We start from the raw sequence: 27,755 nt of genomic DNA, 5'->3' as shown, positions 1-27,755 counted from the left end.
GAAATTATTAGTAATTTATGAATAGAAAATCTTTTTTCCCCCAAATGGTCAAGAGAATTGGGTTTGAGATTTGGATGTTCTTTTGCTATGGTTTGTATGGTCTGTATTTGCTTCTTCAAATAACTTTGGATGACTCTTACATGACCACGTTATTGTTTTCATAAATGGTATTTTTAGGAACTGGAAATAACAGAAAGTTCTGGTAGACTTGCCACTTGTCCTAAATAACTTGTGTAGCTAAATGCCTCTTTCCCAAAAAGTGACTGAAAAGCAACATCAGACCAGGATTTTAAGTGTTAAATGGATGTTTTTACGTAAGACACAGTAGCAATAACAGAAGGCATAACAGTGGTTGGTTCCGTTGCTGGGCTTTTTTTTTTCAACTTGGTTTCTGTTGTTTAAATTACAGAAGGAACATTCTTACTTTTTTGGTGTGTGTGAAGATTTTTCAAGAGTGATAAGTGGACAAGGTTCTCGTCTCAAGATACAACAAGTGCCCATTTTGTTTTCAGTGTCATTAAAGTATAATTAACTTTTTAAAATTAATTAATTAATTAATTTGGCTGCATCAGGTCTCAGTTGCGGCAGGCGGGTTCCGTAGTTGCGGCTCACCAGCTCTGTAGTTGTGGCAATGTGGGCTCCTTAGTTGTGGCATGTGAACACTTAGTTGCAGCACATATGTGGGATCTAGTTCCCAGGCCTGGGACCAAACCCGGGCCCCCTGCTTTGGGAGCACGGAGTCTTATCCACTGCACCACCAGGGAAGTCCCAAAGTACAATTAATTTTAGAATAACTCCACTTTTGATCTTTTCTCTCCCACTCAAGATTTTTGGGAAAATTTTTTCCTATTTTTAACCTCTCTTATACCTTTACTTTTTTACAAATTTGCATTCTCCACTATTTTGTTGAAAGATAACAAACTTCACAATATACCAAAATAATACAGCTGAAAATTTAACTTTATTATTTTCCTATTTAAAAGTAATAGAGGAGGGCTTCCCTGGTGGCGCAGTGGTTAAGAGTCCGCCTACCAATGCAGAGGACACGGGTTCGAGCCGTGGTCCGGGAAGATCCCACATGCCGTGGAGCAACTAAGCCCGTGCACCACAATTACTGAGCCTGCGATCTAGAGCCCACAAGCCACAACTACTGAGCCCGTATGCCACAACTAGTGAAGCCCGCACGCCTAGAGCCCGTGCTCCGCAACAAGAGAAGCCACCGCAATGAGAAGCCCACGCACCGTAACAAAGAGGGGCCCCCGCTCCCTGCAACTAGAGAAAGCCCGCGCGCAGCAACAAAGACCCAACGCAGCCAAAAATAAATAAATTTATAAAATAAAAAGCAATAGATACTCCTTATAGCATAAAAGGGGCGCACAAAAGGTATAAAGAAGTTAATTTTCAAATTACCTGTAATCCCATCCCAGAGAAAACTATTAACATTTTGGCATATTACATCTCATCAGTCTTTTCCTATGTATTTTTGAATGCAGCTCAGATATTACCATATATAAAGTCTTATATCCAGCTTTTTCACATAACATTATATTAAAATTATTTTTCTCTTATCTATAAAAATCCTCTTTGTAAACATAATTTTAATGGCAGAGTAATATTCCATCATATGGATATACTATCATTTATTTAAACATTCTCTTAATATCAAATACTTAAAGGAGAGTTAGTGGGTCAAAGCACATAAAAATTAAGACAGCTTTGTTTCCTGGAGAGGTTGTTCTTGAGAACACGGGGAGGGGATACAGGGAGATGGTAAGGGTTGGGGGAGGGGTCCAGGCCAGCAGAGAAGGAGCGGCTCAGAGGTCCTGGCCCAGCCGTTCCAGTTCATTCAGCAGGAAGTCCATATCCGCCCGCGTCAGCGCAGGGTTGGCCACGACCATGCGGAAGAAGTTGCCCCGGGTACCATGGGGCTGGTAGCCAATCATCATGGAGCCCTTCCTCACCATGCGCTCCTTGAGGATTGGGGCCACCTGTGGGAGGAGTGGAGCAACCTTCCAGCTGCAGCCTGGGGTCAGGTGAGGGGCTGGGCTCCCCAACTTGCACCTCCCTCCACCCAGACACCTTCCAGAGACAGCAACTCACGGCTCGGATCCTGACGTGGCCCCAGTTTACCCTTGCCACCACATCCAGCCCACTGGACCTTCTCTACCTCCTGCATTCGTTCACGTCTCACCATTCTCCACGTTACCACGTGGGCCATTTTCTGCTAAATCCTAACTTTTTACTGAATCTCAACACTGCTTTTTCAGTCTAACTTCAAGCCTTCATCATCCTCGACACCTTCTTCTCCCCTCTCTGAATTCCTATAACATTTTTGATGTTTCGTATCATCTGCAGCACCTAGTACCGATCTATCCTTAGCGACCAGGACATACCTCCTGGCCTGACAGGGTTGCTCTGTCCCCAGCATTAGTGAGCAAAACTCCAAGATCTTTCTGCCTCACGTCTCTGTCCTGAGCCTGAGCTCCCAGCAGAATGCCCCACACCATGGATCTATGTACTTCACACTGGTGACTTTTCTTGTAATGCCCCTCTCCGTCTTCTTCTTACTTTCCAGAAGCATACCTTATCCCCCATTCCCAGCCTCACAGAAATGAGGACAAGTGGGTGTCGTTTTCCAGTTCACGGTCCCCACCTCAGGAGCAAGAGACTAGCCAAGGGAACTGCCATGCCACTTACAGCCAGCAGGGGCCGGAAACACACCAGCTGCATCGGTTCCCTAATGGGTTAACCAGAGCTGGGAGGAGACTGCCTACCGTAGCCAGCCTTTCACCGTAATCCGGACTCCCCTTCTTCTCCCGCAGACTGGGGGGCACGAACCAGAAACACACGTTGACAAATTCAGGCTGGGAGGAATGAGGAAGAGGAAGGTGTGAGCTGAGGAAGGGGGACCGTTCCCCTCTCACTGCCCCTCTTCCCCAACCAGGGTTCTGCTGGGGAAGAGGGGCAGTGAGAGGGGAATGGCGGGGGGACGGGGGATGAAAAAGAGCACAAGGTCGGTCGTACCTCCATGACCAACTCAAAAGTTTCCCGCTTCTTCAATTCCTCCACCAGGTACCTGTGAACACAGAGTGAGACATCATGGGTTGAGGAGGAAAGGCAGAGATACAGAAACAAAAGCAACCCAGAGAGTGAGTCAAGAGACACTAAGAGCAGGAAAGGGGTGCAGGGCTGGAGCCGAGAGAGGGGAAACGGGACTGCCCCCACTCCTACCGGGCAAGGGCAAAGGCCTGATCCACACGCCGCTCCAGCCCCTGCCCGCCCTGTGCCTTCCACATGAGCCACAGCTTCAGACAGTCCACGCGGCGGCCACACTGCACCACCTTGTCTCCAGTGTCCAGAGCCACATCGTAGAACTTGTCCTGCTGGAACAGGTAGCTGGCCTGGGACCCGTGGCAGCGCTTGAGCAGGTTCTGTGGAGGGTGAGGAGACAGTCAGACCCACTCTCCCCGCCGAGGTTTCCTCCAGAGCTGCACTGGGCCATTTCTTAGCTCAGTCCACATGCTTCTTTCCCTGGAACCAGGCGGCACTGATGGGACGGCTGCCAGCTGACTGAAACCCTCTCTCTGGGTTTTCTTCCAACACTCAGAGTTCTTCCCAAATGACGCAGGATCCCTCCGATTACGACTTAAGCTGGGAACTTTTTCCTTTGCACGAAGACAGGGGAGTGAGGGAGCCCACTACAGGGGATTAGGGTGGTCACAGATATTCAGCTTCAGATGGCATGGCAAGGAGAACGTGGTAAGGCCAGGAGCTCCTCTCAGGTGGGATAGAAAAGAAGACAGAGGTCCAGGGTGGGAGGTGGCGCCAGGGCGGGGGAGGGGCAGACCCACCGAGGTGTCCCGGAGAAGAAGAGCTGAGCACTGCAGGCCTGCGGAGAGGAGCTTGTGGGGATTCCAGGCCACGGAGTCAGCCCTGGGGTGGGCACAGCAAAGCAGGGTCAGCTGGCTCCCCCTCAAGCTGCCCAACCAGAGCCCCAACCTTTCCAGATCTCCAGTAAGAGGGGCCGGTCTCACCCCGGCCCAGCAGAAGAATTTCCAGGTCTGACGTCTGACCTCCCAGCCCCAATCAACCATCTCTCCAACCTCCCTCCTACCAGCCTCCTTCCCCTACCCCCATCTGAGCTCCCTGGTCCAAGACTACTCTCTGGATCAAGGATTTGAAGGTGAGATTCAGGGCGTAGGGGGCTGTATGCACCTCTGGATCCCATTCAGGAGATGTCTATGTGTCTGTGACAGCAAGACACTCCCTCCCCAGGCGGCCTGTGGAGCAAAAGGAACAATGTGGGCTTTGGCCTTGGCCTCAGTTCAGCCCACCCCATCCTCAGGCCTGAGTACCACTCACATCCACGTGCAGCCACAGTCCATGACGCTGGCACACGTCTGCAACTGCCTCCAGAGGGTCAAAGGCCCCCAGCACGGTAGTGCCAGAGGTGACACTGACCAGGAATGGCACAGCACCCTGTGGCAAAAATGCAGAGGGAGAAAGAGGCTGTGAAGTCATCTCAAGAGCTACCCAGAGCCTGGTGCTGAGATCCAGCTCTGTAAATTCTTCACACGCCTGACCTGGGCCCTTGCAACCTTACAACGTGTTACTGTCCCCTTTAATTGGCAAGTGAGGACACTGAGATTCAGAGGAGTTAAGAAACCTGCCCCCAAGCTGAAACCCAGAGATGGAGTTCAAACCTAGGTCTGTCTGATGGTCTATTTCCAAAGTTCATACTCTTTCAACAAAGTTGAATGTCTTACTGGAAGATCAAAATGCTATTTTAAATATCCTAATAGTACAAACGTTTATGAGGAACTTGAATTAGTATTCAAAAAACTACAACAAAGAAAAGCGCAGGCCCAGATGGCTTCACTGATGAGTTGTACAAAACATTAAAAAAAGAACTGATACCAGCTAGGGCTTCCCTGGTGGCGCAGTGGTTAAGAGTCCGCCTGCCAATGCAGGGGACATGGGTTCGAGCCCTGGTCTGGGAAGATCCCACATGCCGCGGAGCAACTAAGCCCGTGTGCCGCAACTACTGAGCTTGCGCTCTAGAGCCCGCGAGCCACAACTACTGAAACCCGCATGCCTAGAGCCCGTGCTCCGCAAGAAGAGAAGCCACCGCAATGAGAAGCCCGCACTGCAGCGAAGAGCAGACCCCGCTCGCCGCAACTAGAGAAAGCCCGCGTGCAGCAACAAAGACCCAACGCAGCCAAAAATAAACAAATTTAAAATTAATGAATTAAAAAAAAAAAGAATTGATACCAGCTCTTCATCAGCTTCCAAAAAAAAGAAGAGGAGGGAACACTTCTGAATTCATCCTATGAAGTGATTATACCCTGATACCAAAACCAGACAAAATATCACAAGAAACCTACAGAATATATCTCTTCTAAATATAGACATAAAAATCTACAAAACACTAGCAAAATAAAATCAGCAACATATAAAAATAATGATACACCATGACAAAGGGGGATTTGTCCCAAGAGTGCAAGCTTGGTTTAACATCCCAAAATCAATTAATGTAATACATCCTATCAATAGAATAAACGAAAAAAACCCACATCTCAATGTGGTTTATTGATCATCTCAGTAGACACAGAAAAACATTTGACAAAATCCAAAACTCCTTCATGATATAAACACTCAAAAAACTAGGATTTGAAGGGAACTTCCTTAACCTGATAAAGGGCAACTACAAAAACACCCACAGCTAACATCATACTCAATGGCAAAAGACTGAAAGCCTTCCCCCTAAGATCAGGAACAAGACATGGATGTTCACGCTCCTCATTTCTATTCAACATTGTGCTGAGGTTCTAGCAGGGCAATTAGGTAAAAAAAAATAAGAGCCATCCAGATTGGAAAGGAAAAGAGCAAAATTATCTGTATTTACAGATAACATTATATTATACCGAGTAAATCCTAAGGAATCCACTAAAAAAAACTATTAGAATTAATAAATGAGTTCAGCAAGTTCGCAGGGTACAAGATCAATATTCAAAAATCAGTTGTATTTCTACACATTAGCAGTGAACAATCCAAAAATGGAATTAAGAAAACAATTTCATTTATAAGAACATCAAAAAACAATAAAATACTTAGGAATAAATTCAACAAAAGAAGTGCGAAACATATACTCCGAAAACTACAAAGCACTGTTGAAAGAAATCAAAGAAGACCTAAATAAATGGAGGCATTCCATGTTCATGGATCTACAGATTGAACACATCCCTATCAAAATCCCAGTTGGCTTCTCTGCAGAAATTGACAAGCTGATCCTAAAATTCAAATGGAAATTTAAGGGACCCAGAAAGCCGAAACCATCCTGAAAAAGAACAAAAGTTGGAGGACTCACACATCTGATTTCAAAATTTACTACAAAGCTATATAAAGACAATGTGGTCTATAGGACAGACATGCAGATCAATGGAATAGACCGAGAGTCCAGAAATAAATCCTCATGCTTACACTCAATGGATTTTCACAAGGATGCCAAGACAATTCACTGGGGAAAGAACAGTCTTCTCAAAAACCGATGCTGCGACCATTTGCATGTGGAGATATATACATATTTTTTAAATTTATACTTAAATACATAGTTGAGGTATTTTCATGTTAACATATATATTCCCATCTTATTCTTTTAAATGGCTGCATACTACTCCAACAATAACAACAATTGCAGCTAATATTTGTATACTGCTTCACTGTTCTAAGTGCTTTACACATAATTTAAGCCTTACAACAACCCTATAAGTTCTATATTATGCTCATTTTACAAAGGAAGAAACTGACACAGATACATCATAATTTATCTATTGATGGATATTTAAATTTCTTTTTTAATTTTACACTTCGCTCCAGTGCACACAATGCTAAGCACTTGTGATGATGATTTATAAACTAATCCTAGCAGCAGGACACAGAGTCAGTGGATAGATACATTTAAAATGGTATAGGACTTCTCTGGTGGTCCAGTGGCTAAGACTCCGTGCTCCCAATGCAGGGGGCTCGGGTTCGATCTCTGGTCAGGGAACTAGATCCCACATGCCACAACTAAGAGTTCACATGGGACTTCCCTGGTGGCGCAGTGGTTAAGAATCTGCCCGCCAATGCGGGGGACGTGGGTTCGAGCCCTGGTCCGGGAAGATTCCACATGCCATGGAGCAACTAAGCCCATGCGCCACAACTACTGAGCCTGCGCTCTAGAGCCCGCGAGGGGGAACCCCATGCCACAACTAGTGAAGACTGCGCGCCTAGAGCCTGTGCTCCACAACAAGAGAAGCCACCACAATGAGAAGCCCGCACACCTCAAAGAAAAGTAGCCCCCTCTCGAAGCAACTAGAGAAAAGCCCGCACGCAGCAATGAAGACCCAATGCAGCCAAAAATAAATAAATAAATTTATTAAAAAAAAAAAAAAAGAGTTCACATGCCGCAACTAAAAGATCCTGCATGCCACAACTAAGCCCCGCAGCAGCCAAATAAATAAATATTTGTAAATAAATAAATAAGTAAATAAAAATGGTATAGATAGTGCTGAAACGCCCTCCAAGACGGCTGCAGCAGCTCCCATGTCCCCTAGTGCGGAGGGGCGTGCAGGGGCCTCCACATCTCCCATTGCTCCAAGTCTGCATTGCTCACCACTGGCCCGCACATCTTCCTGAACTTCCTGCACAGACCCTGCCAGCTCACAGAAACCTTCTGGGCTACACCTCAGGTCCCCAACATCCTCCCTGCGGTGCCCCTTGGGACTCCACTCAGTGACTCAGTCCTACCCCTGCCCTGTGATCCGATACTGCCCATGGGTCTCAGCAGGACTACAGTGTCCTTGCTCCCCAGGCATCCCTTCAGCCCACCAGGGAAACGGGCACAGAGATCAAGGGGAGGGATGAGGGGAGCCTTGAGTAGGCACAGGCCAAGGAACCCTCCAAGAAGGGAACAGAAGGGTCCTGTTCCACTGCCTCAGCACCCCTCACTCACTCACCTCGGCCTCAGCCAGACCGATCTGCCTCTCCAGATCCTCAGGGATCATTTTCCCTCTGGAAAAGAAAACTTAGTGGGTAGGGGAGTAATAGGTTCTCTAGGCTGGGCAGCAGAACTCGAGAGCAGGGTAATGTGCAGTTAGCCATGCAGAGGCCACAGTGTTGATTTTTCCCTAAGAGGGGTAAACAGATCTCAGGGGACAGGGCGGAGACTCTAGCAGGCACTGGTAGACAGCAGAGGCAATTCGGTGGGAACAGCGCAGGGAGAGAAGTCCGCCGGGGTGTGCGCCAGAGGCCAGAGCCCCTGGCAATGAGAAGGCACACGGCGCCAGGCTGGGTCTGAGACATGCAGACAGAAGGACCTTCACCTCTCATCTGCCTTGACCATTCGGACGCTGTCAGTGCCAAGTCCCAGAAAAGCAGCTCCTTTCTTGACAGAGTAATGACACTGTGGAGGAAGGCAGAGGGCAGGGAGGGTGGGGAGGAGAGAGACTGGTCAAACAGATGAGACCCTGTAGGCCAGGGCTTCTGAAATACTCATGGGCCTACAAATCACCAGTGTGTCTGGTTAAAATGCAGATTCATCTTCAGTAGGTCTGGGCTGGGGCCCGAGATTCTGCATTTCTAACAAGCTCCCAGGTGATACTGATACTGCTGGCCCATGGCCCATACTCTTAGCAGAAAGGGTGTGGATTGTGTACACTGCACTGGATGCCCCTCTGCTACCCCCACACAGAAGGCAAGGTGAACGGGGAGTGTTTACACAGCCCCCTTGGTTGGAAGGAAGCACATCCGCCTGGGGGCAGGCTGGTCTCGGAAGAGATGGGTCTGAGCAGGCAGAGGATCTCACAGGTCTCGGACTCAGCTGGCTGGAGATTAGAATCGGGGAGCCCAGGGTAGGCCTGTGCCTCTTCCCACCTCCTCTGATGTGAAAAGGGCCAGGGGCGGCAGTGCCCAGAGGCCCCTCTGTTTGCAATCCGGGTAGCGCTGATAGCGGGCCAGGTTCACAGCATACATGTTGGAGATGGAGCCACCTGTCACAGGGAAGGGGTGGTGGCAAGAGGGAGGGGCAGTGGGTCAAAACTGGAGCTTGGCTCTCTTGACCTCTCCACCCAGAAGAACTGATCAAAGAAGCACAAGTGATTGGCTACCAGGCCACGAGTTCTGAGGGCTCGACAAATGGCACGCTGGTAACCCAGACAGCGGGATCTGCAGATCCCGACTCCCCCTCCTTATCCGGGGCTGATCCCAGGATCCACCACCCCACCCCACCCCACCCCACCCCACCCCACCCCCCCGCCAGGACAGCAGGCACTGATGCCATGTATTATTTGGCAAACATGAGGATACGGGGGACTGGGCAGCTTCTCTCTGGTTTGGCCGGAGCCCAGCTGGAGAAGAAACAAAGAAGAATCACCCCTCCCTGCCAGCTTACAGCAAGAGAACAGTGGGGAAGGAGGAACCCTTGAAAAGGCCAAAGAAAGGCCCCCCTCCTGTTTACATACCAGGGCAGAAGACGCCGTCCCCAGAGCTCCAGCCCACCAGGGCCCGGAGTTTCTTCAACACCTCTTCTTCCATGAGGACAAACACGGGGGCGATCTCATATGTGTACCTGCCAGGAGAGGGAATGATGAGAATGGGAAAGAGACAGGGAGAGACTCTGCGAGGAGTTGGAGAGAGGAGGTGGACAGAGTGAGTGAGAGAGGGTCCAAAGAGAGGACTGAGTTGGTGAAAAAGAACAAGGGAGGAAAAGATGAGAAAAAACTGGAGGCGGGAGGCATGAGAAAGCTTGAGAAAGGAAGCCCAAAGGGTACGAGGGGAAAGACTCTGCCAGCAGAGATTCCCAGAAAAGACAGGGGGGCAAGCACCATTCTCTTCTCCTACCCACCGAGTATATCTCCCACAAACCCAAATCCTTTTGGGGAGGTGCAAGGGGGCCCGGGGATGGCTCACTGGCTGGTGTTGAGGCTCTCAGTGACAATGCGTCCAGCCAGGGCATGAGGGTCCAACCCTGAGAAGAGCTGGTTGAAGAAACGAGGGTGACCTGGAGAAGGGGGACGAGGGCTCAGTGTGGAGCTGGGTACAAATTCTAGACGCGCCTCCCCGCAGGACCCAGGACCTACAGGTCTTCACACTGTAGCGGATCACAGCCCGGCAGCGCTCCAGGATCTGCTCCTGTGACTCCCCCTCATTCCGCAGCTCCAGATCCAGAAGCTGCTTCAGCTCCTCTGGCTCCCTCCACTCGCAGACCTAGGAGGAGAAGCGGGAGATTCTGGGGGCGCTGAGGCACCCCGTTGACTGGCTGCCCAAACCACATCTCAGCAGACAGAAGACACCACCAAGCTGCACTTACAGCAAATTAGGAATATTTTCCAAGCAACACATGAACAAGGGTAAATAAACACAGTCTGGCCCAGTATGTAATCCCTGAGGCACACGGTGAGAGTGATGAATTCTGGGGAGAAGCCTGCACAGAGGAGGAAAGTTCTCAGCCAGGTTTGATGGGCAGGAGGAGGGGGGAGAAAAGACCCACCTTCTCGGAGGCACTGGTCCCTTTCCGAATGACCTCATCCACCACAATCCCAAACACGTCCCGGAGCAAGGCTTCTGCAGCCACGGCGTCCCCATCAAGGGAGAGGAGTGGTTGAGAGTCAGCCATCAGGAGGAAATCTGTGAGCAGAGCAGGAGTTATTCCCTACTCAGTCTGGGGACCCCACCTGGACCCAACCAGCAAGAACTTCAACTCCGTAATGGGCCTAAGGCCTAGCCCCAGGCTTCACTGTACAGATAAGGCAAGTGAGAGCGCCCAGGGAGAGAGCCAGCAGAAACAGGTGGGAAAGAAGTGCTGAGCAGGTAGAAACCAGTGGCCACTGCTCACCAAAGGCACAGGTGAGAAGCTTACCTTTCTGCTCAGGCCTTCGTCCAGGTGAGCTGGAAGCAGGGGACACAACTGGCTTTTTAGAGTGTTAGGACTAGGGCAGCAGAGGGAGCAAGGTATAGGCAGCAGTCACATGGCCATGACATCATTCTCATGACCCATGCCCTGAAGATTTGGGATAGCGCCAGCAGGTTGAGATAAGTTTCCTGAATAACCATTAGCTGACACGAAGAAGCGGGGAGATGAGATGTAAGGCAAAAACACATGCCACCTTCACTTAGACTGGAGAAGAACAGAGTAATGGTTTAGGCAGGCCTGAGAGGCCGATCTCTTTGCATCCCAACCCCCAGAGTCTTCTCAGAACTGTCCTGATTTCTAAAGCCCTCTTCTCTGAAGAGCAGGAAGAAAAGGAGGCCACACTGAGGAGGCAGACCGTTAAGTATAATCCTGTGCCTTGCAGGTTGAGAGTGCTCAAGAAACAGGGAGTGGCTGTTTGTTTTTGTTTTTGTTTTGTTTTTTTGCAGTACGAGGACCTCTCACTGTTGTGGCCTCTCCCGCTGCAGAGCACAGGCTCCGGACGCGCAGGCTCAGCGGCCATGGCTCACGGGCCCAGCCTCTCCGCGGCATGTGGGATCTTCCCGGACCGGGGCACGAACCCGTGTCCCCTGCATCGGCAGGCGGACTCTCAACCACTGCGCCACCAGGGAAGCCCGGGACTGGCTGTTTGAAGTGAGCACCAACTGTGTTCACACCAGGGTGCTGGGGTTGGTGGGTGGGGAGGGGGGATACTGATGCACGTGCAACAGTTACAGCCCAGGGCGCTGGCGAGATGCTGATCCCAAGCGCTATTCAGGAGAAGAGATGGATGAAGGCTGAAGCCTGAGAAGGATTTGCAGTGGGACTGGGGCTGCAACTTGAAAGCAGGCAGGAGAAACAGGACTGGAGAAAGGGAGGAAGAGAGGCATTCAGGGACAGGGGGGAATGCCATGAGCTTACATCAGGAATGAGTATGGCTGATTCTCAGGTCAGCGAAGGTGCCTGGCCGGCTGGAGAGAAGGTCTGCAAGGACGACACGGGAGCAGAGGCAGGGTGGGCAGAGCTGCACGAGAGATTATGGACAGCCTTGAGTGCCAGCCAGGCCAAGAATCTAGATTTTATCCTGCAGAAAATGGAAAGCCACTGAAAGATTCTGTGGCAAGGATTAATGTGATGAAAACAATGCTCTCAGAAGACCAGTGTATAGCAGATGGATGCAGAAGAATGAACAGGCCATTGCTGTAAATCAGGAAAGAGGTGAGCCACACGTGAATAAGGGTGGTGTCGCTGGGGAAGGACAGGTAGGGGAATATGCAGGCTTAACCACTTGCTGGATTATACTCAATTCAACACTTACGGAATCTACATTGGAGGGGAAGGAAGGGTCAAGGACGACCCTGGGGTTTCAAGCCTGGGTGACTGGAAAAATAATGGTGCCCATAAAAGAAATAGGGATGCAGAAAGTGGAGGCTGGATGGAAAGTAGATTGTTATTTCTTGGAAATACTCATCTAAGTGGAGATGTCCAGGGCTACAAATACGCATATGGGAGGAAGTCAGGTCCAGAGCTCTGCTGAGATGCAGGAATGAGAAGCAGACTCGAGAGGTGGGGCACAGCTGAAGCCTTGTGATGGGCTCCATTCCCCAGGGGAGAGAATGCTCACAGAGATGGCCAGGGAGAGAGGGGCAAACACCAAGGCCTGGGGAACCCGCCAAATGAGGGGGTAAGAGGATCCAGGAAACATGGAACAGAAGGAATCTTCCTCTGGTATAATCCACTGTCAGCAGCCACTGGACCCCAAGCTAGTTGAAAACACAGGTCCAAGGGACCCCAGTGGTCCTATCCTTAAACTTCTCCTCAGTAGATTGGGTTTTGGGAAACTAGGGGAACTGACTCAGCCTTGAGAATAAGACTCAATCCTTCATCAGTGCTCACTCTGGCTCCCCTGACAGGTGGCAGCAGTGGGGCGTTTTAGGTGGAAAGGCTAGAAGGAGAGACGCTAATAAAAATAGGCACCATGGAAGTACTTACCACATGTCTCATTCTGTACTTAACATGCATTATTCTCATCTTCACAACGACTGAAGTTAAGTTTATGACCCACATTTAAAGATGAGGAAACAGATTTCAGAGACACTACGTATGTAACGTGTCCAGGTCATGCAGCCAGCATGTGGTTGAGCTGGGTCTGGACAAGGGTGTGTGGGGCTCTGAAGACCCCGCCCCTAATCGCCAGGCTCCACCGCCTCGTGCGGGGCTCCCTCAGCCACTGAGCTTGCTTTGGCACAAAGGCTTCTGGGCCAGGAGTGAGTACACCTCAGGGCCTCAGTTTCTGTAAAATAAGGGATTTAAAGAGAGAACCTCCAAGGTATCTGTGGGTGTTCATCAGCTCAGGCTGTTGGATACGGCAAGCAGGCCAGGGGAGTGGAAAACAGGCTGCAAGGAGGGAACGACTGGTGAAGAAAGAGAGACCCCAGGCTGGAGGAAGGCTTTTCCCAAAGTTCTGAAAAGAGGTCTGCAGGGAAGACATGGCTCTTTCCACCCGGCCCCTTCTGTATCCATCCCACCAAAGTCACCACCCAGAAACGAAAGGTGGGGACTTCCCTGGTGGCGCAATGGTTATGAATCTGCCTGCCAATGCAGGGAACACGGGTTCGAGCCCTGGTCTGGGGCTCCACATGCCATGGAGCAACTAAGCCCGCGAGCCACAACTACTGAGCCTGCGTGCCACAACTACTGAAGCCCGCGTGCCTAGAGCCCGTGCTCTGCAACAAGAGAAGCCACTGCAATGAGAAGCCCGCGCACCACAACAAAGAGTAGCCCCGCTACCGCAACTAGACAAAGCCTGCGCATAGCAGCGAAGACCCAGTGCAGCCAAAAATAAATAAACTTAATAAATTAAAAAAAAAAAAAGGGCTTCCCTGGTGGCACAGTGGTTGAGAGTCCGCCTGCCGATGCAGGGGACATGGGTTCGTGCCCCGGTCCGGGAAGGTCCCACATGCCACGGCGCGGCTGGGCCCGTGAGCCATGGCCGCTGAGCGTGCGCATCTGGAGCCTGTGCTCCACAACGGGAGAGGCCACAACAGTGAGAGGCCCGCGTACCGCAAAGAAAAAAAAAAGAAAGAAAGGTGGAGGCAAGGGCTCTGAACACCCCCAGTTTCCTCCGGGGTAAACAAGGAGGTGAGGCATCCCTACCCTCACGCCCCACACAGAATCCTGTCCTGGGGACCTGAGAGAGTTTTCCTTTTACAAAGCAAGAAGGACGTTAACCCCCAAGATAGAATAATAAAGCAAAGAAACATAAATAAACTTAGGAATAGCACTTTCGTCCCTGGCTGAGAAGATGCTGGAAGGACCAAGTAGGGTTTGTTTAAAAATTGACAAGTTTTGTATGGACAGCAAGGGGGGAAAGTGGCGGGGGTGGATGGTGGGATGAACTGGGAGATTGGGATTGACATATATACACTAATATGTATAAAATAGATAACTAATAAGAACCTGCTATATAAAAAAATACATAAAATAAAATTCAAAAATTCAAAAAAAAATTGACAAGTTTTTCTTACTTCATGGGATCTTTAGTTCATAAACTCCTCCAGCCATCAACTCCCTTGTATCTTTCTTTCCTTCACTTACACAACCTAGATTGTACGGTCTGTTGTTTCAACCACTCTTTGTCCAAAATCCTCAACTCCCTGGCCCTAATGTCCTTCCACCAAATCCACCTGGCAAAACCCCAATCCAACTGGCCAGTCCTTCTCTTACCAAATCCACCAGGACTGCTGAATTCTGCTAGTGAAAACCACCTAACCATTCAAATTGGTTTTGCTATAAATTCATGGTCTCTGTGCTCATTCCAATAAAACACACCAGATTAAATGCATATGTTTACCAATACTCCTTCCTGAAACTCCACTAAATTATATCAGTGGAATTTTAAATTCAGAAGAATAAAGCAGGGCTTCCCTGGTGCCTCAGTGGTTGAGAGTCCGCCTGCCGATGCAGGGGACACGGGTTCGTGCCCTGGTCCGGGAAGATCCCACATGCCGCGGAGCGGCTGGGCCCGAGAGCCACGGCCACTGAGCCTGCCCATCCGGAGCCTGTGCTCCGCAACGGGAGAGGCCACAACAGTGAGAGGCCCGCGTACCGCAAAAAAAAAAAAAAGAAGAATAAAGCAAATGGGAGACAAGAGGTGAGAGATGTGAATAACTGTAGAAGATAGAAAGCAGATGAGAAGTGGTAACTGGTTCAGCAAATGCAAAAAGTTAAAGCCACTCTGTCTGCAGAGGGTTATGCCAACAGGATATAAGCTGCTTCTTAGGGCAGAAGCCCAGAAAGGCTCAAGAATTTACAACAGTAGCTACCTGGGAAGCCAGGAGGAAGAAGCACAGCTAAAAACGTGGAAATTAGATGAAAATTTATACAAGGAACATTTAGGCCCTCACTCTTCTCCCCCTGCCCATTCAGCGAGGCAACTCCCCTCTCCTCCACCTAATTCCAAAGAAGCAGGAAGTCTGTTTTCTAGAGAAACTGAAATGGAGCAGCTGGGACTTAGGGATGCCAAGCACAGCAGAAGTTGAGGAGGAGGCACTGTACTGAATACAAGAGGATTAGCAGGAGGTATCCAGTCAAGTCCTTTCTCCCGATCAGTGTTCAGAACCAGTGGCCTGGGGTAAACCTTCCAGGGTCAGGAGACTGGAGGATTCCTCTCTGAAGAAACTGACCTCAATAGCCCTAGAGAAAAGACCTGACACTTATTTCAGTCCTCGCCCAATCACCTAGTCAGTGATGCCCACAAGTCAATAAATACATCCTTTCTATGCACTTGGGCCTTCCAGTATGCCTTAGTGCCTCACTCTTAAATGTGAGCAGACAGACAGCCAGGGACTACCCGACACCTGAGGAAAGCCCCTAGTGTGAACCACAGAGGTAAAAACAGACACACTGAAAAAAGGTATTTGGTAAAAGAGGAGAAATGCAAGGAGCAGAAGAAAGCTTCAAAAATTCAGGAAGATACTGCACTCATAACAAAAAAAAAGGGGGGGGGGTTTGCTCTCAAAAAGGAACACTCAGAGAACAATGAGAAGCTCTAGGGTTTTAAAAATACGACAACTGAAATGGCAGTCAAGAAAATCACACAGAAAGATAAAAATATAAAGAGATGGGCAACAAAACATAAAAGAACTATAGAAGATCAATCCAAAAGGCCCAAGAGTCAACTAATAGAAGTTTCAGAAACAGAAGGGGAAAAAGGTGGCAAGAAATTAAAAAAAAAAAAAAGCTTTTTATAGAACAGGATAGATCAAATGGATCCACTGAATGACCAACAGGAAGACAGATGATAATATTGTTTCAGAACAATGGAGGATCCAAAGACTTCCAGAGACAAAACCCAAACCAGGTCACAGACAAAGGACAGAGAATCAGACCACATCATATTTCGCCCAACACAGGAGAGAGGTGAAGGGAATTCCCAGGACTGTGATGAAGGTAGTAACCATCTCCAGAGGCAAAAAGCAGCAATGACTCTCTCAACTGGACACACAACACTGCCTGGCAACATTACTATTCTTCTATTGTCAGCTCTATCTCCAACTCTCTGGAACAATTATTTCAAAAATTTCCCACACCTCTCAAATTATTGACCTATCAACCTTCTCCCTGTTTCCCTCTCATTTCAAATTTCTTATAGAAAATAAAAACCATCCAAACTCACTCAACTTTTTGTCACCTGCACTCTGGATCCCTCTCTGCCTTACTTCAGTATTTATTCATTATCTGGTATATATGTGCCAAGCACTTTGGTGACCACTAGAGGTCACAATGGAGAGCAAAAGACCACAGCCCTGCCCTCCTGAGGTTCACAGTCTAAAGCACAGGTCACAAACTGGAAGACGGAGGGCCAACTGCTACCCATAGACATGGTTTTGTTTGGCTTGCATAGTACATTTTAAAACTTTAAAAAACAATTGTCAATGCCGAAACTTCCAGCTTCTTGTGAAAAAAATCAGAAGATCTAGCAACACTGGGCCTGAATTTTAAGGAGCAACAATGCTGTAGTTGGAGTTCCCCCTTTATTATTATTATAGTTGTGCATTCATTGGGTTTTCTTTTCAATTTTTAGATTTTTGAATAAGCAACATATTCAGGTAGTTCAAAACCAAAATACATGAAAATATTAATAGTGAAAAGTCTAATTTCCACCCCATTCCATATGCCCCATTCCAGGTAACTATTTTTATTAGTGTCTCAGATAATCTTTCAGAGTTTTTAATGCAAATACTAACAAATGTATATATATATTATTTTCTCCTTTTTCACATAAAAGCATATAATCCCTGTTGTGCACCTTGCATTTTTTCAGTTAACAGTATATGAGTGATCATATAGAACGTATAGAACTTTCTCATTCTTATTTTTTAATATAACAGCTTTATTGAGATAATTTACATACTCTAAAGCATATCCTTTTAAATTGTACAATTCAGTCCCACCTGGGGTACCAAAAAAATTTTTAAATAAAAAATAAATAAATTGTACAATTCAGTGGTTGTTCATGTAGTAACAAAATTGTGCCACCATCATCACTAATTCCAGAACATTCTCATCCTCACAGAAAGGAACTCCTCATTCTCCCCTCCCCCCACCACTGACAACCACTCATCTTTTTTCTGCCTCTAAAGATCTGCCTATTCTGGACACTTTCACATAAATGGAAACAAACAGTATGTTATCTTCTGTGACTGGCTTCTTTTACTTAGCATAATGTTTTCAAGGTTCATCCATGTTGTAGCATGTATCAGAACTGCGTTCCCTTTTATGATCAGATAATATTCCATTGTATGGATATACCACATTTCAAGTATCCATCAATTGATGGACATTTAGGTTGCTTCCACAATTAAGCTATTGTGAATAATGCTGCTATGAACATTAATATACAATTTTTTGTGTGGACATGTTTTCAATTCTCTTGGGTACATACCTGGTAGTGGAATTGCTAGCTCATAAAGTAACTTTACGTTTGACTTTTTGTTGTTGTTGCGCCAGGCCTTAGTTGCAGCTCACAGACTCCTTAGTTGCAGCAGGAGGCCTCCTTAGTTGTGGCATGCGAACTCTTAGTTGCGGCATGTATGTGGGATCTAGTTCCCTGACCAGGGATCGAACCCAGGCCCCCTGCATTGGGAGCGAGGAGTCTTAACCACTGCACCACCAGGGAAGTCCCACATTTAACTCTTTGAGGAACTGCCGAACTGCTTTCCAAAGTGACTACACTATTTTACATTCCCATGAGGGTTCCCATTTCTCCACATCCTTGACAGACTTGTTATTGTCTGTCTTTCTGATTACAGCCATCTGCATTTGTAACTTTGATAAGGATTGCCAACATCCATAGAGGTGACACCAATGTATGAAAGCGTCTGTGTTCTCAGCCTCAGTAACAGAGCATGCTGTCAAACTTCTGAATCTTTTTAATTCGAGGAGTAAAAAATATCTTAGTATAGCTTTATTTTGGTTGAACTCCAGTATTAGTCAGTTTTGCTGTGGTAACTAATGACTTCAAAACCCCACCGTCTTGGGACTTCCCTGGTGGTCCAGTGGTTAAGACTCCGTGCTTACACTGCAGGGGGCGAGGGTTCGATCTCTGGTTGGGGAACTAAGATCCTGCAAGCCGTGCACGGTTGCGGGGCAGGGGGGACCACTGCCTTACAACAGAGATTTATTTCTCTTTCAAGGTTTATATTGGTGGTAGGGTTGGCTATAGCTCTGATTCATATGCCTTTATTCCAAGACCCAGGCTGAAGGAACAGCCCCTACTTGGGACACAATGTTCTCACAGAAGAGAAAACCATGCACCAGCTCCTAAAACTTCTGCTCAGACCTAGCATACGGCATATCTGGTCAGATCCAGTTGACCAAAGCAAGCCCTGGGGCAGTGGGGTGAGGATGTATATTCCTCCCACAAGGGGGCACTGTGAAGTGCATGACAATGGATGATGATTGGATGACAATCCTCAGAAGAGGACTGGCCACAGGCCCTTAGAATTTTGCATTCTGTTTCACCTCAGTCCACACTAGTCCACCTCACTCATCTGCTTTACCTGCCTGGCCCTGTAGACATCTGAGTTGGACCCATTGGTCTAAGGGGTTCCTCTCCTTCTCCTTCAGGGATAGCCTCTTGATGACCCCCGCCCCCCATTTCTCCAACTCTTCTTCCCACTACCTCTTTCTCACAGCATTTTATTTTTTATTTTATTATTTTTTTTGCGGTATGCGGGCCTCTCACTGTTGTGGCCTCTCCCGTTGCGGAGCACAGGCTCCGGACGGGCAGGCTCAGCGGCCATGGCTCACGGGCCCAGCCGCTCCGCGGCATGTGGGATCCCCCTGGATTGGTGCACGAACCCGCGTCCCCTGCATCGGCAGGTGGACTCTCAACCACTGCGCCACCAGGGAAGCCCTCTCACAGCATTTTAAATTGTCTAAACCTCTCACAACACATTCCCACTCCAGCCACCTCCTCTTCTCAGCCAACCTTCTTAAAAGAGTTGTCTCCACCCCATCTTCATTTCCTCTCCTCTCACACTTTCCTGAGCCCACCACCATGTAGCTTACACCTTCAATGCCACCAAGAACATCCCTGCCTCCAAATCCAATGGACACATATCATCTTTATCCTACTTGACCCCTCTGGAGCCAACAGACATAGTTTGCCATCCCATCTTGAAACATTTTCTTTCACTGGCTTCCATATGACTACCCCTGACCATTTCTTAGTTCCCTTTGCCTTTTCACCTTCCTCTGACCCTCCCTCAGGGTTCTATCCCATGGCCTCTTTCATCTGTGTTCTGCACCTCTCCCTGGACAATCTACTCTGTTTCCAGGGCTACATGCTGGTGACTCCTCCATCCCAGACATCTCTCCCCAGCCAAGATCCATGATGCCACCTGCCTAATTTGGAAGTCTCACAGGACTTCACACTCAACAGGTCCAAAAGTGGACTCATTATGAGCCTTTTTCTTGAGGCTCTTTTTCTTGAGTTCCCTGGTTAAGTGAATGGTACCATCTTCTGAAACCTAGATTCTAACTGAGCTCCTGCCTCCTCATCCTTGGCTGATTTTTTTCCTTTTTATTTAGTCTTCAAATGTTATATCTTTATTTCTCATTCAAAACATCAGCAGGAAAAAAAAAAAAAAAACCATCAGCAGAGGGGCTTCCCTGGTGGCACAGTGGTTGAGAGTCCACCTGCCGATGCAGGGGACGCGGGTTCGTGCCCCGGTCCGGGAAGATCCCACATGCCGTGGAGAGTCTGGGCCCGTGAGCCATGGCCGCTGAGCCTGCACGTCCGGAGCCTGTGCTCCACAATGGGAGAGGCCACAACAGTGAGAGGCCCGCGTACAGCAAAAAAAAAAAAAAAAAAAAAAAATCATCAGAACATTAAAACCTGGATAAAGCTTTTTCTTCTGTGTTATGCTGTAAAATTCTTTTCCTTAAAAGCACTTTAAAGGGAAGTGGTAACTTTACAGTGGAGAAATCTGGTGGACACCACCTTACCCAAGTGATCAAGGCTAACATCACCAGTAATGGGATGGATGGACATCGTGGGCCTTCTGACGTTAGGTATGGAAAAATGGCAAAAACGCACAACCTGAATTTAAACATGAGGAAACAGATGTTTCTAAATTGAGGATCATTCTACAAAACAATGTAGCCTGTAATCTTCAAAACTGTCAATATCATGAAAATCAAAGAAAGACTGAGGAACTGTTCCAGATTGAAGGAAACTAGAGACATTACAACCAAAAGGAATATGTGATCTTAAATAGGCTCCTGGATAAGGAAGAAAAAAACCTGCTGTGAAGAAAGTTACTGGAAGAACTGGTGGAATCTGACAATGAAAGGCCTCATAACTATTAGAATTCTTCTATCAGTGCTCCATTTCCTGAACTTGATCATTGCATCGTAGTTATGTAAAAGAATGTTCTTAGGAAACGTGCTAAATCATTTAGCAGCAAAGAAGCACTGTATATGCACTTTCAGTTCAGAAAACAATACTGTGTGTATGTACCTACAAGCATTTTAAATTTATTTATTTTATTTATCTTATTTTTGGCTGCATTGGGTCTTTGCTGCTGTGCGCGGGCTTTCTCTACTTGCGGCGAGCGGGGGCTACTCTTCATTGCAGTGTGCGGGCTTCTCATTGCTGTGGCTTCTCTTGTTGCGGAGCATGGGCTCTAGGCACGCATGCTCAGTAGTTGTGGCATGCGGACTCTAGAGCACAGGCTCAGTAGTTGTGGCGCATGGACTTATTGCTCCGCGGCACGTGAGATCTTCCCAGACCAGGGCTCGAACCCGTGTCCCCTGCATTGGCAGGTGGATTCTTAACCCTTACAAGCATTAAAAGAAAGAAACAAAAAACAGCTTTATTGAGATACGATTCACAAACCACAAAACTCACCCTTTTAAAGTGTACAATTCAGTGGTTTTTAGTATATTCACAAAGTTGTGCATCGATCACACTGTCCAGAACATTTTCATCATCCCAAAAAGAAACGCCATAACTGTTAGCAGTCACTCCCCATGCACTTTTTTTAAAAACTGGAAAAGATGGGAAAAGTCTTCAAAATACTAACTGCGGTTATTTCTCAGTATCGGGATTATAGATGATTTTCATTTTCTTATTTACACACTTCTATATTTTTATAATTTTATATGATAATTCCATTGACTTATGTAATTAAAATAAATATTATTTTTAAGCAACGTAAAAGATTAAGGAGGAATGAAGGGGCAACAAGAATTCCAAACTATACAAATTGCCAGGCTCATAAAAAGAAACGAAATTGAGCTACCTGTAATGAGGTGGATAGACCTAGAGTCTGTCATACAGAGCGAAGTAAGTCAGAAAGAGGAAGACAAATACCGTATGCTAACACATATATATGGAATTTTTAAAAAAATGTCATGAAAAACCTAGGGGTAAGGCAGGAATAAAGACACAGACCTACTAGAGAATGGACTTGAGGATATGGGGAGGGGGAAGGGTAAGCTGTGACAAAGAGAGAGAGGCATGGACATATATACACTACCAAACGTAAAATAGATAGCTAGTGGGAAGCAGCCACATAGCACAGGGAGATCAGCTCGGTGCTTTGTGACCGCCTGGAGGGGTGGGATAGGGAGGGTGGGAGAGAGGGAGACGCAAGAGGGAAGAGATATGGGAACACATGTATATGTATAACTGATTCACTTTGTTATAAAGCAGAAACTAACACACCATTGTAAAGCAATTATACTCCAATAAAGATGTAAAAAAAAAAAACAAAAACAAAAACAAATTGCCAGGCTCAAGGAATGACCCCATTACACCACGTGGTTTCCCAACTCTCCTCAATCAACTCTCATCTAAAAGGTCTACCAGGTGACAAAGGTAGCCACATACTGCTCATTTCTACTATGCAGCCTAACTGGCTCTCAGAGAGAGGAACGAGTTCAGGTAGTTCAACAAACACTGACTATCTAATGCCTGGCACTGCCCCAGGTGTTGTGTCTGCCCTGTTTGCTCCAGCTAACAGGCCAGGAGGGAAGCCAGCACATAAAATAAAAGCTTGCTCCTCACTAAAGAAAGGGAGGGCTGGTTAACTCTGCTCAATTGGCCCAGGGCAACCTTCAAAGAGAAAACATTCCGGCTGTCCTTAAGGCAATAGAGATCTGGTACAGGAAAAGACTAATCGGTAATCATTACAATACTACCTGAAAAAGAGATGGGGTGGGCCTGAGGGGACAGTGTACCAGAGAAGGTGGGGAAGGTCGCCCAGGAGGAGGCCTGCCTGAGGGCAAAGGGATTAGGGCAGTTGCTTCTTAAAGCACTTTCAGCCAGGCTTATTGTGAGAAAGTGAAAACACTGACCTAGCTGTCTACCTATTAACAAACCCCACCGACTCAACACCCACGTTAACAGTGGCTCCAATTCTTATGTGTACAGTGTTTTCCCCTCTTCTAGACTGTAAACTCCTGGGAAGAGAGGTCTAAGTCTTATCTTTCCTTAAGTAAAGCACCAAATATGAAATAGGCATTCAGAAAAATGTTAGTTTTCATCTTTCCCACTCTCCTCTCCCTTCCCCCAAAGTCTTCCACAAACTTGAATAAACTATTTCCAGGTACTGAAAAATGATGCTGCACTACACTTACATTGATATGCATAAACCAAAAATCAGTATTAAAGATAACTTAGAAGATTTGCAAAGGGTTTTTTTTTTCTTCGTAAAGCCTTCTCACTTATGATCTCATTTGAGCCTCACAGTAGTGCTAGAAATTTGCCTGAAAAAGTGTTTATTCACCCTCATTTTCGAGTCAAGGGCTCTTGAGACAAAAGAAAAGTGAGATTAATTTGTCCAAAATTACAAAGGTGACATGGGAGGAAGCCTAGATCACTGATTTTCTGGCATCTAGGCTAGTACCTCTCCCATTACATTATTGGTCCCTTTTAAGTCTGGCACTACTCACCACACACACACACAAACAAACTGCAGGGACTTCCCTGGTGGTGCGGTGGTTAAGAATCCGCCTGCCAATGCAGGGAACACGGGTTCGAGCCCTGGTCTGGGAAGATCCCACATGCCGCGGTGCAACTAAGCCCGTGTGCCACAACTACTGAGCCTGCGCTCTACAGCCCACAAGCCACAACTACTGAGCCCACGTGCTGCAACTACTGAAGCCCGCACTCCTAGAGCCCGTGCTCCACAACAAGAGAAGCCATTGCAATGAGAAGCCGGCATACCACAACAAAGAACAGCCCCCACTGACCACAACTAGAGAAAACCCGCGCACAGCAACAAAGACCCAACGCAGCCAAAAATTAATTAATTTAAAAATAAATAAAGAAAATAAAAATTAAAGAAAATAAACTGCAGCTGAGATAAAGACATAAAACTGAAAACATACAACCATAAAAATACCAGAAGGAAGTACAGGGAAATATTTCTATAATCTTGAGGTAGCATATCACAAAAACCCAAAAGCCACAGGCAGATCTGACTACATAAAACTTTTAAAATTCTGTGTAAAGAAAGACACCATTAAAGTGGTTAGGGACTTCCCTGGTGCTCCAGTGGCTAAGACTCTGCACTCCCAATGCAGCGGGCTGGGGTTCAATCCCTGGTCAGGGAACTAGATCTCGCATGCCACAACTAAAGATCCCGCACGTGGCAACGAAGATCCCACGTGCCACAACTATGACCCAATGCAGCTACATAAATAAATATTTTTTAAATAAATAAAGTGGTTAAAGATGATTTATGGCTTTATTTCCCCTCCCCCACCATTATTTTACCTACTCATTGCTTTCCAAAAACGGTTTTTGCTTTCCTCGCAATTTTTCCTTTCCATGCAGATTTAAAAGTCAGCTTAAGTTCCATGCAAAGTCCTGTTTTAATAAGAATTTAACCTAAAGTAAAAACTGTGTCTCTGCAATATTAAGTCTTCCTATTCACGGACATGGTAAAACTCTCCATCTAATCAAGCCTTTTGGGAATTCTCTGGCAGTCCAGTGGTTAGGACTCAGTGCTTTCACTGCCTTGGCCCAGGTTCGATCCCCGGTCGGGGAACTAAGATCCCGCAAGCCGCGTGGTGCAGCCAAAAATAATAATCAGCCCTTTTTTTCTTCCACTAAAATAATCTGATTTTCTTAATGCATAATTTGCAATTTCCTATTAAATTTACGTCTATAATGTAACATTTTTATTGTGAATGAGAACCTTCTATGACATTTTTATGGTTGATTATTGTTCTCATATCTTATTTATATAATTTTTGTTTGTTAATCGTATATCTGGCGATGCTGCTGAACTCACTGGTTTTAGTATCTTGTCAACTGATACTCTTTGTGGATGGATATATCATGTGAAAATAATGAGTATAAAAATATGAAAATAATAATGACTTTTGAGTGGCCAGTAGCTTTAATAGAATATTAGTTTTGATTGTAAACATTCTTGTCTTGCTCCTATTTTCATAGGAATGTTTCAAATATTTTCCCATAAAGCATAACTTTCACTCTAAGAAAAGTTCAAAGATAAATGAAAAACTAAGAGAAAATATTTTAAAAGCATATAACAAATGAAAAGTTAATATAACATAGAGATTACTACCAATCAATACGAAATAGACAAATGATCTTTTTTTCCTTAACAGGCAAAAGATGTGAACAGGCAGTTTACGAAAACAATTAAAATGGTCAAAAAGCAACAAGAGGGGCTTCCCTGGTGGCGCAGTGGTTGAGAGTCCGCCTGCCGATGCAGGGGACACGGGTTCATGCCCTGGTCCGGGAAGATCCCACATGCCGGCGGAGCGGCTGGGCCCGTGAGCCATGGCCGCTGAGCCTGCGGGTCCGGAGCCTGTGCTCCACAACGGGAGAGGCCACAACAGTGAGAGGCCCGCGTATCGCAAAAAAAAAAAAAAAAAGCAACAAGAGATGCTCAACTTCACTATTAACGACATGCAACTTAAAATAATGAAATTATTATTTTTCACCTATCAAGTTGGCAACTGTACAAAAATTCATAGCATCCAGTATTGCCAAGGTTGTAGGAAATGGGGACATTCACACATGGCTCTGAGTGTGTAAATTGTTACAAACTTCTGAAATTCAATTTCACAGAATTTATTAAAATTTAAAATGCACATATCCTACCTACGAATCTATCTAGAAAAACAAAAAGAAACTATACGTATACAAAAAAGCTATAAGTAACCTAAATGTTCATCAGGATGGGTCTAGACAAATTAAAATAGTTGGAATACTATGCAACAATTTTTAAAATGTGAAATGACTTAGAAAATGTCTAAAATACACTTGTGTGGTCCATTGTAGGTGCTCAAAAATATGTTTTGGATGAAATAACAAATTTATGAACATAGAAAAAAGCTTGGATGTATATACACCAAACTTGTAAAAGTGACTACCTTCAGGAGCATGGAATAGTAAATGGCAAAATATTTTTTGCCTTTTAATTCTTTTTTTTGGGGGGGGGGTACGCGGGCCTCTCACTGCTGTGGCCTCTCCCGTTGCGGAGCACAGGCTCTGGCCGCGCAGGCTCAGCGGCCATGGCTTACGGGCCCAGCCGCTCCGCCGGCATGTGGGATCTTCCCGGACCGGGGCACGAACCCGCGTCCCCTGCTCCGCCGGCATGTGGGATCTTCCCGGACCGGGGCACGAACCCGCGTCCCCTGCATCGGCAGGCGGACTCTCAACCACTGCACCACCAGGGAAGCCCATGCCTTTTAATTCTTTTGTGCCATGTGGACTTATTAAAATAAGCATGAGCTAATTTTTTTAAATTAAAGATTTATTTCTGATGATCTCGCTCCATTTTATCTGTTCTATGATGATCCTAAGAGCACAAGGATTTGCTGTCAATTACTCAAAAAATGGAGCGCTCAGGGAAATTAAATCTGTGTACAAAAGGTAGCTGGCAATTCTTCTTTCATAAATATTTTTTTTTCTTTTGGCATCTCTGTTAATTCTCCTAAACTCACAATCTGACACACCTAAATAGAATCGACATTTCCTTCCATCAAGTGCACTAAATGCATAGCCCATCTTTAGCAGAACCCCTCCCTAAAGTTGGGAATAGAATTTAAAGAAAGGCTCAAGTTTTCCTAATGTAGCCGGTCCCACGGGCACCCTGCATCGCTAAGTCTCCAAAGAGATTACATTCTCCTACTGAGGGGAGTCCTATGGCTTTTTCCAGGCGAGGAGACCAATGTTAGATTGTGGACGGTCTGGAATAAAGGCGGAAGCGATATAGGGAAATCAGAGGCTTCGGGGTGCGCAGACCATGCCAGGGCATCCGTTCTCAGAGTGGAGTCGAGTGTACTCGCCAGGAGCGTGCAAAAAAAGTTAACTCCCCTCCCAGCTGACGCGGCGGCCCTCAGAATCTGCAGATCTGGGCCTGATGGAAAGGTCGGGTAAAGATGACCTCGACCGAATTACATGAAAAAGTCTGGTACGAAGTATTCTGGCTTTATTTGGGGCTCCAGGCTCAGAAGCGACAGGGAGAACATCTGGGAGTAAGGGAGAGTGATGGCGGTTCTTCAAGGAGTCCTAACCAGCTCACCTGGCAAAACCGCTCAACTAACACTCAGCGTACCAACATTTCAGGGCCCTCGTTCCTTCCCTGAATCAAGATGGCCGCCGGGGCGCGCCCCTACAACGGCGCAAGCGCCGTACCTCCGATCCTCCCTCTTCCCGTCCTTCCGCGCGCCGGCACCGCCCACTCGCCAGCTGCACTCCCTCGGTGAGCCCTCAGCCTCACCCCCTTTCTGTCTGCCCCCGCCCGTCCAGGGTCGCGAGCCCGGAAGTGGATAATGCTGCTCAGGGGGGAGAGGACGAGGGGGGAAGGAGAAGTGCTTCCGGGGAAACGGGTCCCGGGTTGGTGTTTGTAAACTTGCCTCGGTTCCGGCGGGGGCAGCGGTGGCCACGGGGTTGGCACGGCGTGCTGCGGCCTGGAGGAGGGGCCGCGCGGCCGGGGAGACAGCAGGAGGCCGCGCCTGGCAGGTAGGAGCACGCCCCAGAGAGCGCAGCGTCGTCTGGGCAGACGGCAGCGCTTCAGCAGTTCGCAGGCCGTGGGGCGCCCCGCGGTAAGGGGGAGGGGAGGGGAGGAGGGGCGCGTGGCGAAGGGAGGGCGCTCCCGGGGAGGGGTAGGGGCCGCGCGCACATCACCGTCCGGCCGCGTCACCGGCTGGGTTGAGGGGGCTTGCTCTGAAGGGACGCGGGCGCGAGCACGCACCTTGCGCGCTCCTCGGCTCTCTCCGGGTGCGTGCGGCGGGCGCAGCGGCTGGCTGGCTG

At 47.3% G+C, this 27,755-nt stretch overlaps 2 protein-coding genes across 18 annotated transcripts in view; one reads left to right on the top strand and one right to left on the bottom strand.

The window, feature by feature from the left end:
* Positions 1 to 942: 942 nt before the first annotated feature.
* On the bottom strand, positions 943 to 27,755 carry CSAD (cysteine sulfinic acid decarboxylase). 2 transcript variants are annotated; one of them, XM_060306526.1, is made up of 15 exons: positions 27,697 to 27,755; positions 10,529 to 10,665; positions 10,119 to 10,245; positions 9,949 to 10,039; positions 9,501 to 9,607; positions 8,914 to 9,029; positions 8,364 to 8,443; positions 7,998 to 8,052; positions 4,363 to 4,479; positions 4,216 to 4,280; positions 3,852 to 3,933; positions 3,232 to 3,431; positions 3,025 to 3,076; positions 2,775 to 2,864; positions 943 to 1,988 (listed from the first exon to the last, which is right to left on the bottom strand). In XM_060306526.1, exons 2-15 carry the CDS (start codon positions 10,652 to 10,654, stop codon positions 1,815 to 1,817), a joined length of 1,482 nt encoding a protein of 493 aa, XP_060162509.1. In that variant the 5' UTR covers positions 10,655 to 10,665; positions 27,697 to 27,755; the 3' UTR covers positions 943 to 1,814. The 2 variants fall into 2 exon arrangements, with proteins under 2 accessions (XP_060162509.1, XP_030722741.1); XM_030866881.3 differs by lacking the exon at positions 27,697 to 27,755 and adding an exon at positions 27,359 to 27,503.
* ZNF740 (zinc finger protein 740) overlaps positions 27,246 to 27,755 on the top strand; it is a 46,488-nt gene continuing 45,978 nt past the window's right edge. For 5 of the 16 annotated variants that reach the window (XR_009565561.2, XR_009565563.2, XM_060306532.2 and 2 more), the window contains exon 1: positions 27,247 to 27,464. The gene's annotated coding sequence lies outside the window, so the exon portion shown is untranslated. Of the gene's footprint in view, positions 27,465 to 27,755 lie in introns of all 16 variants that reach the window. The other 11 variants (XR_009565560.2, XR_011377773.1, XR_011377772.1 and 8 more) reach the window with 3 other exon arrangements.

This window comes from Globicephala melas, chromosome 10, assembly GCF_963455315.2.
Source record: "Globicephala melas chromosome 10, mGloMel1.2, whole genome shotgun sequence".
NCBI lineage: Eukaryota > Metazoa > Chordata > Mammalia > Artiodactyla > Delphinidae > Globicephala > Globicephala melas.
The sequence above is the reverse complement of the archived record's forward strand: the minus strand, read 5'-3'. Positions and strand labels throughout refer to the sequence as shown.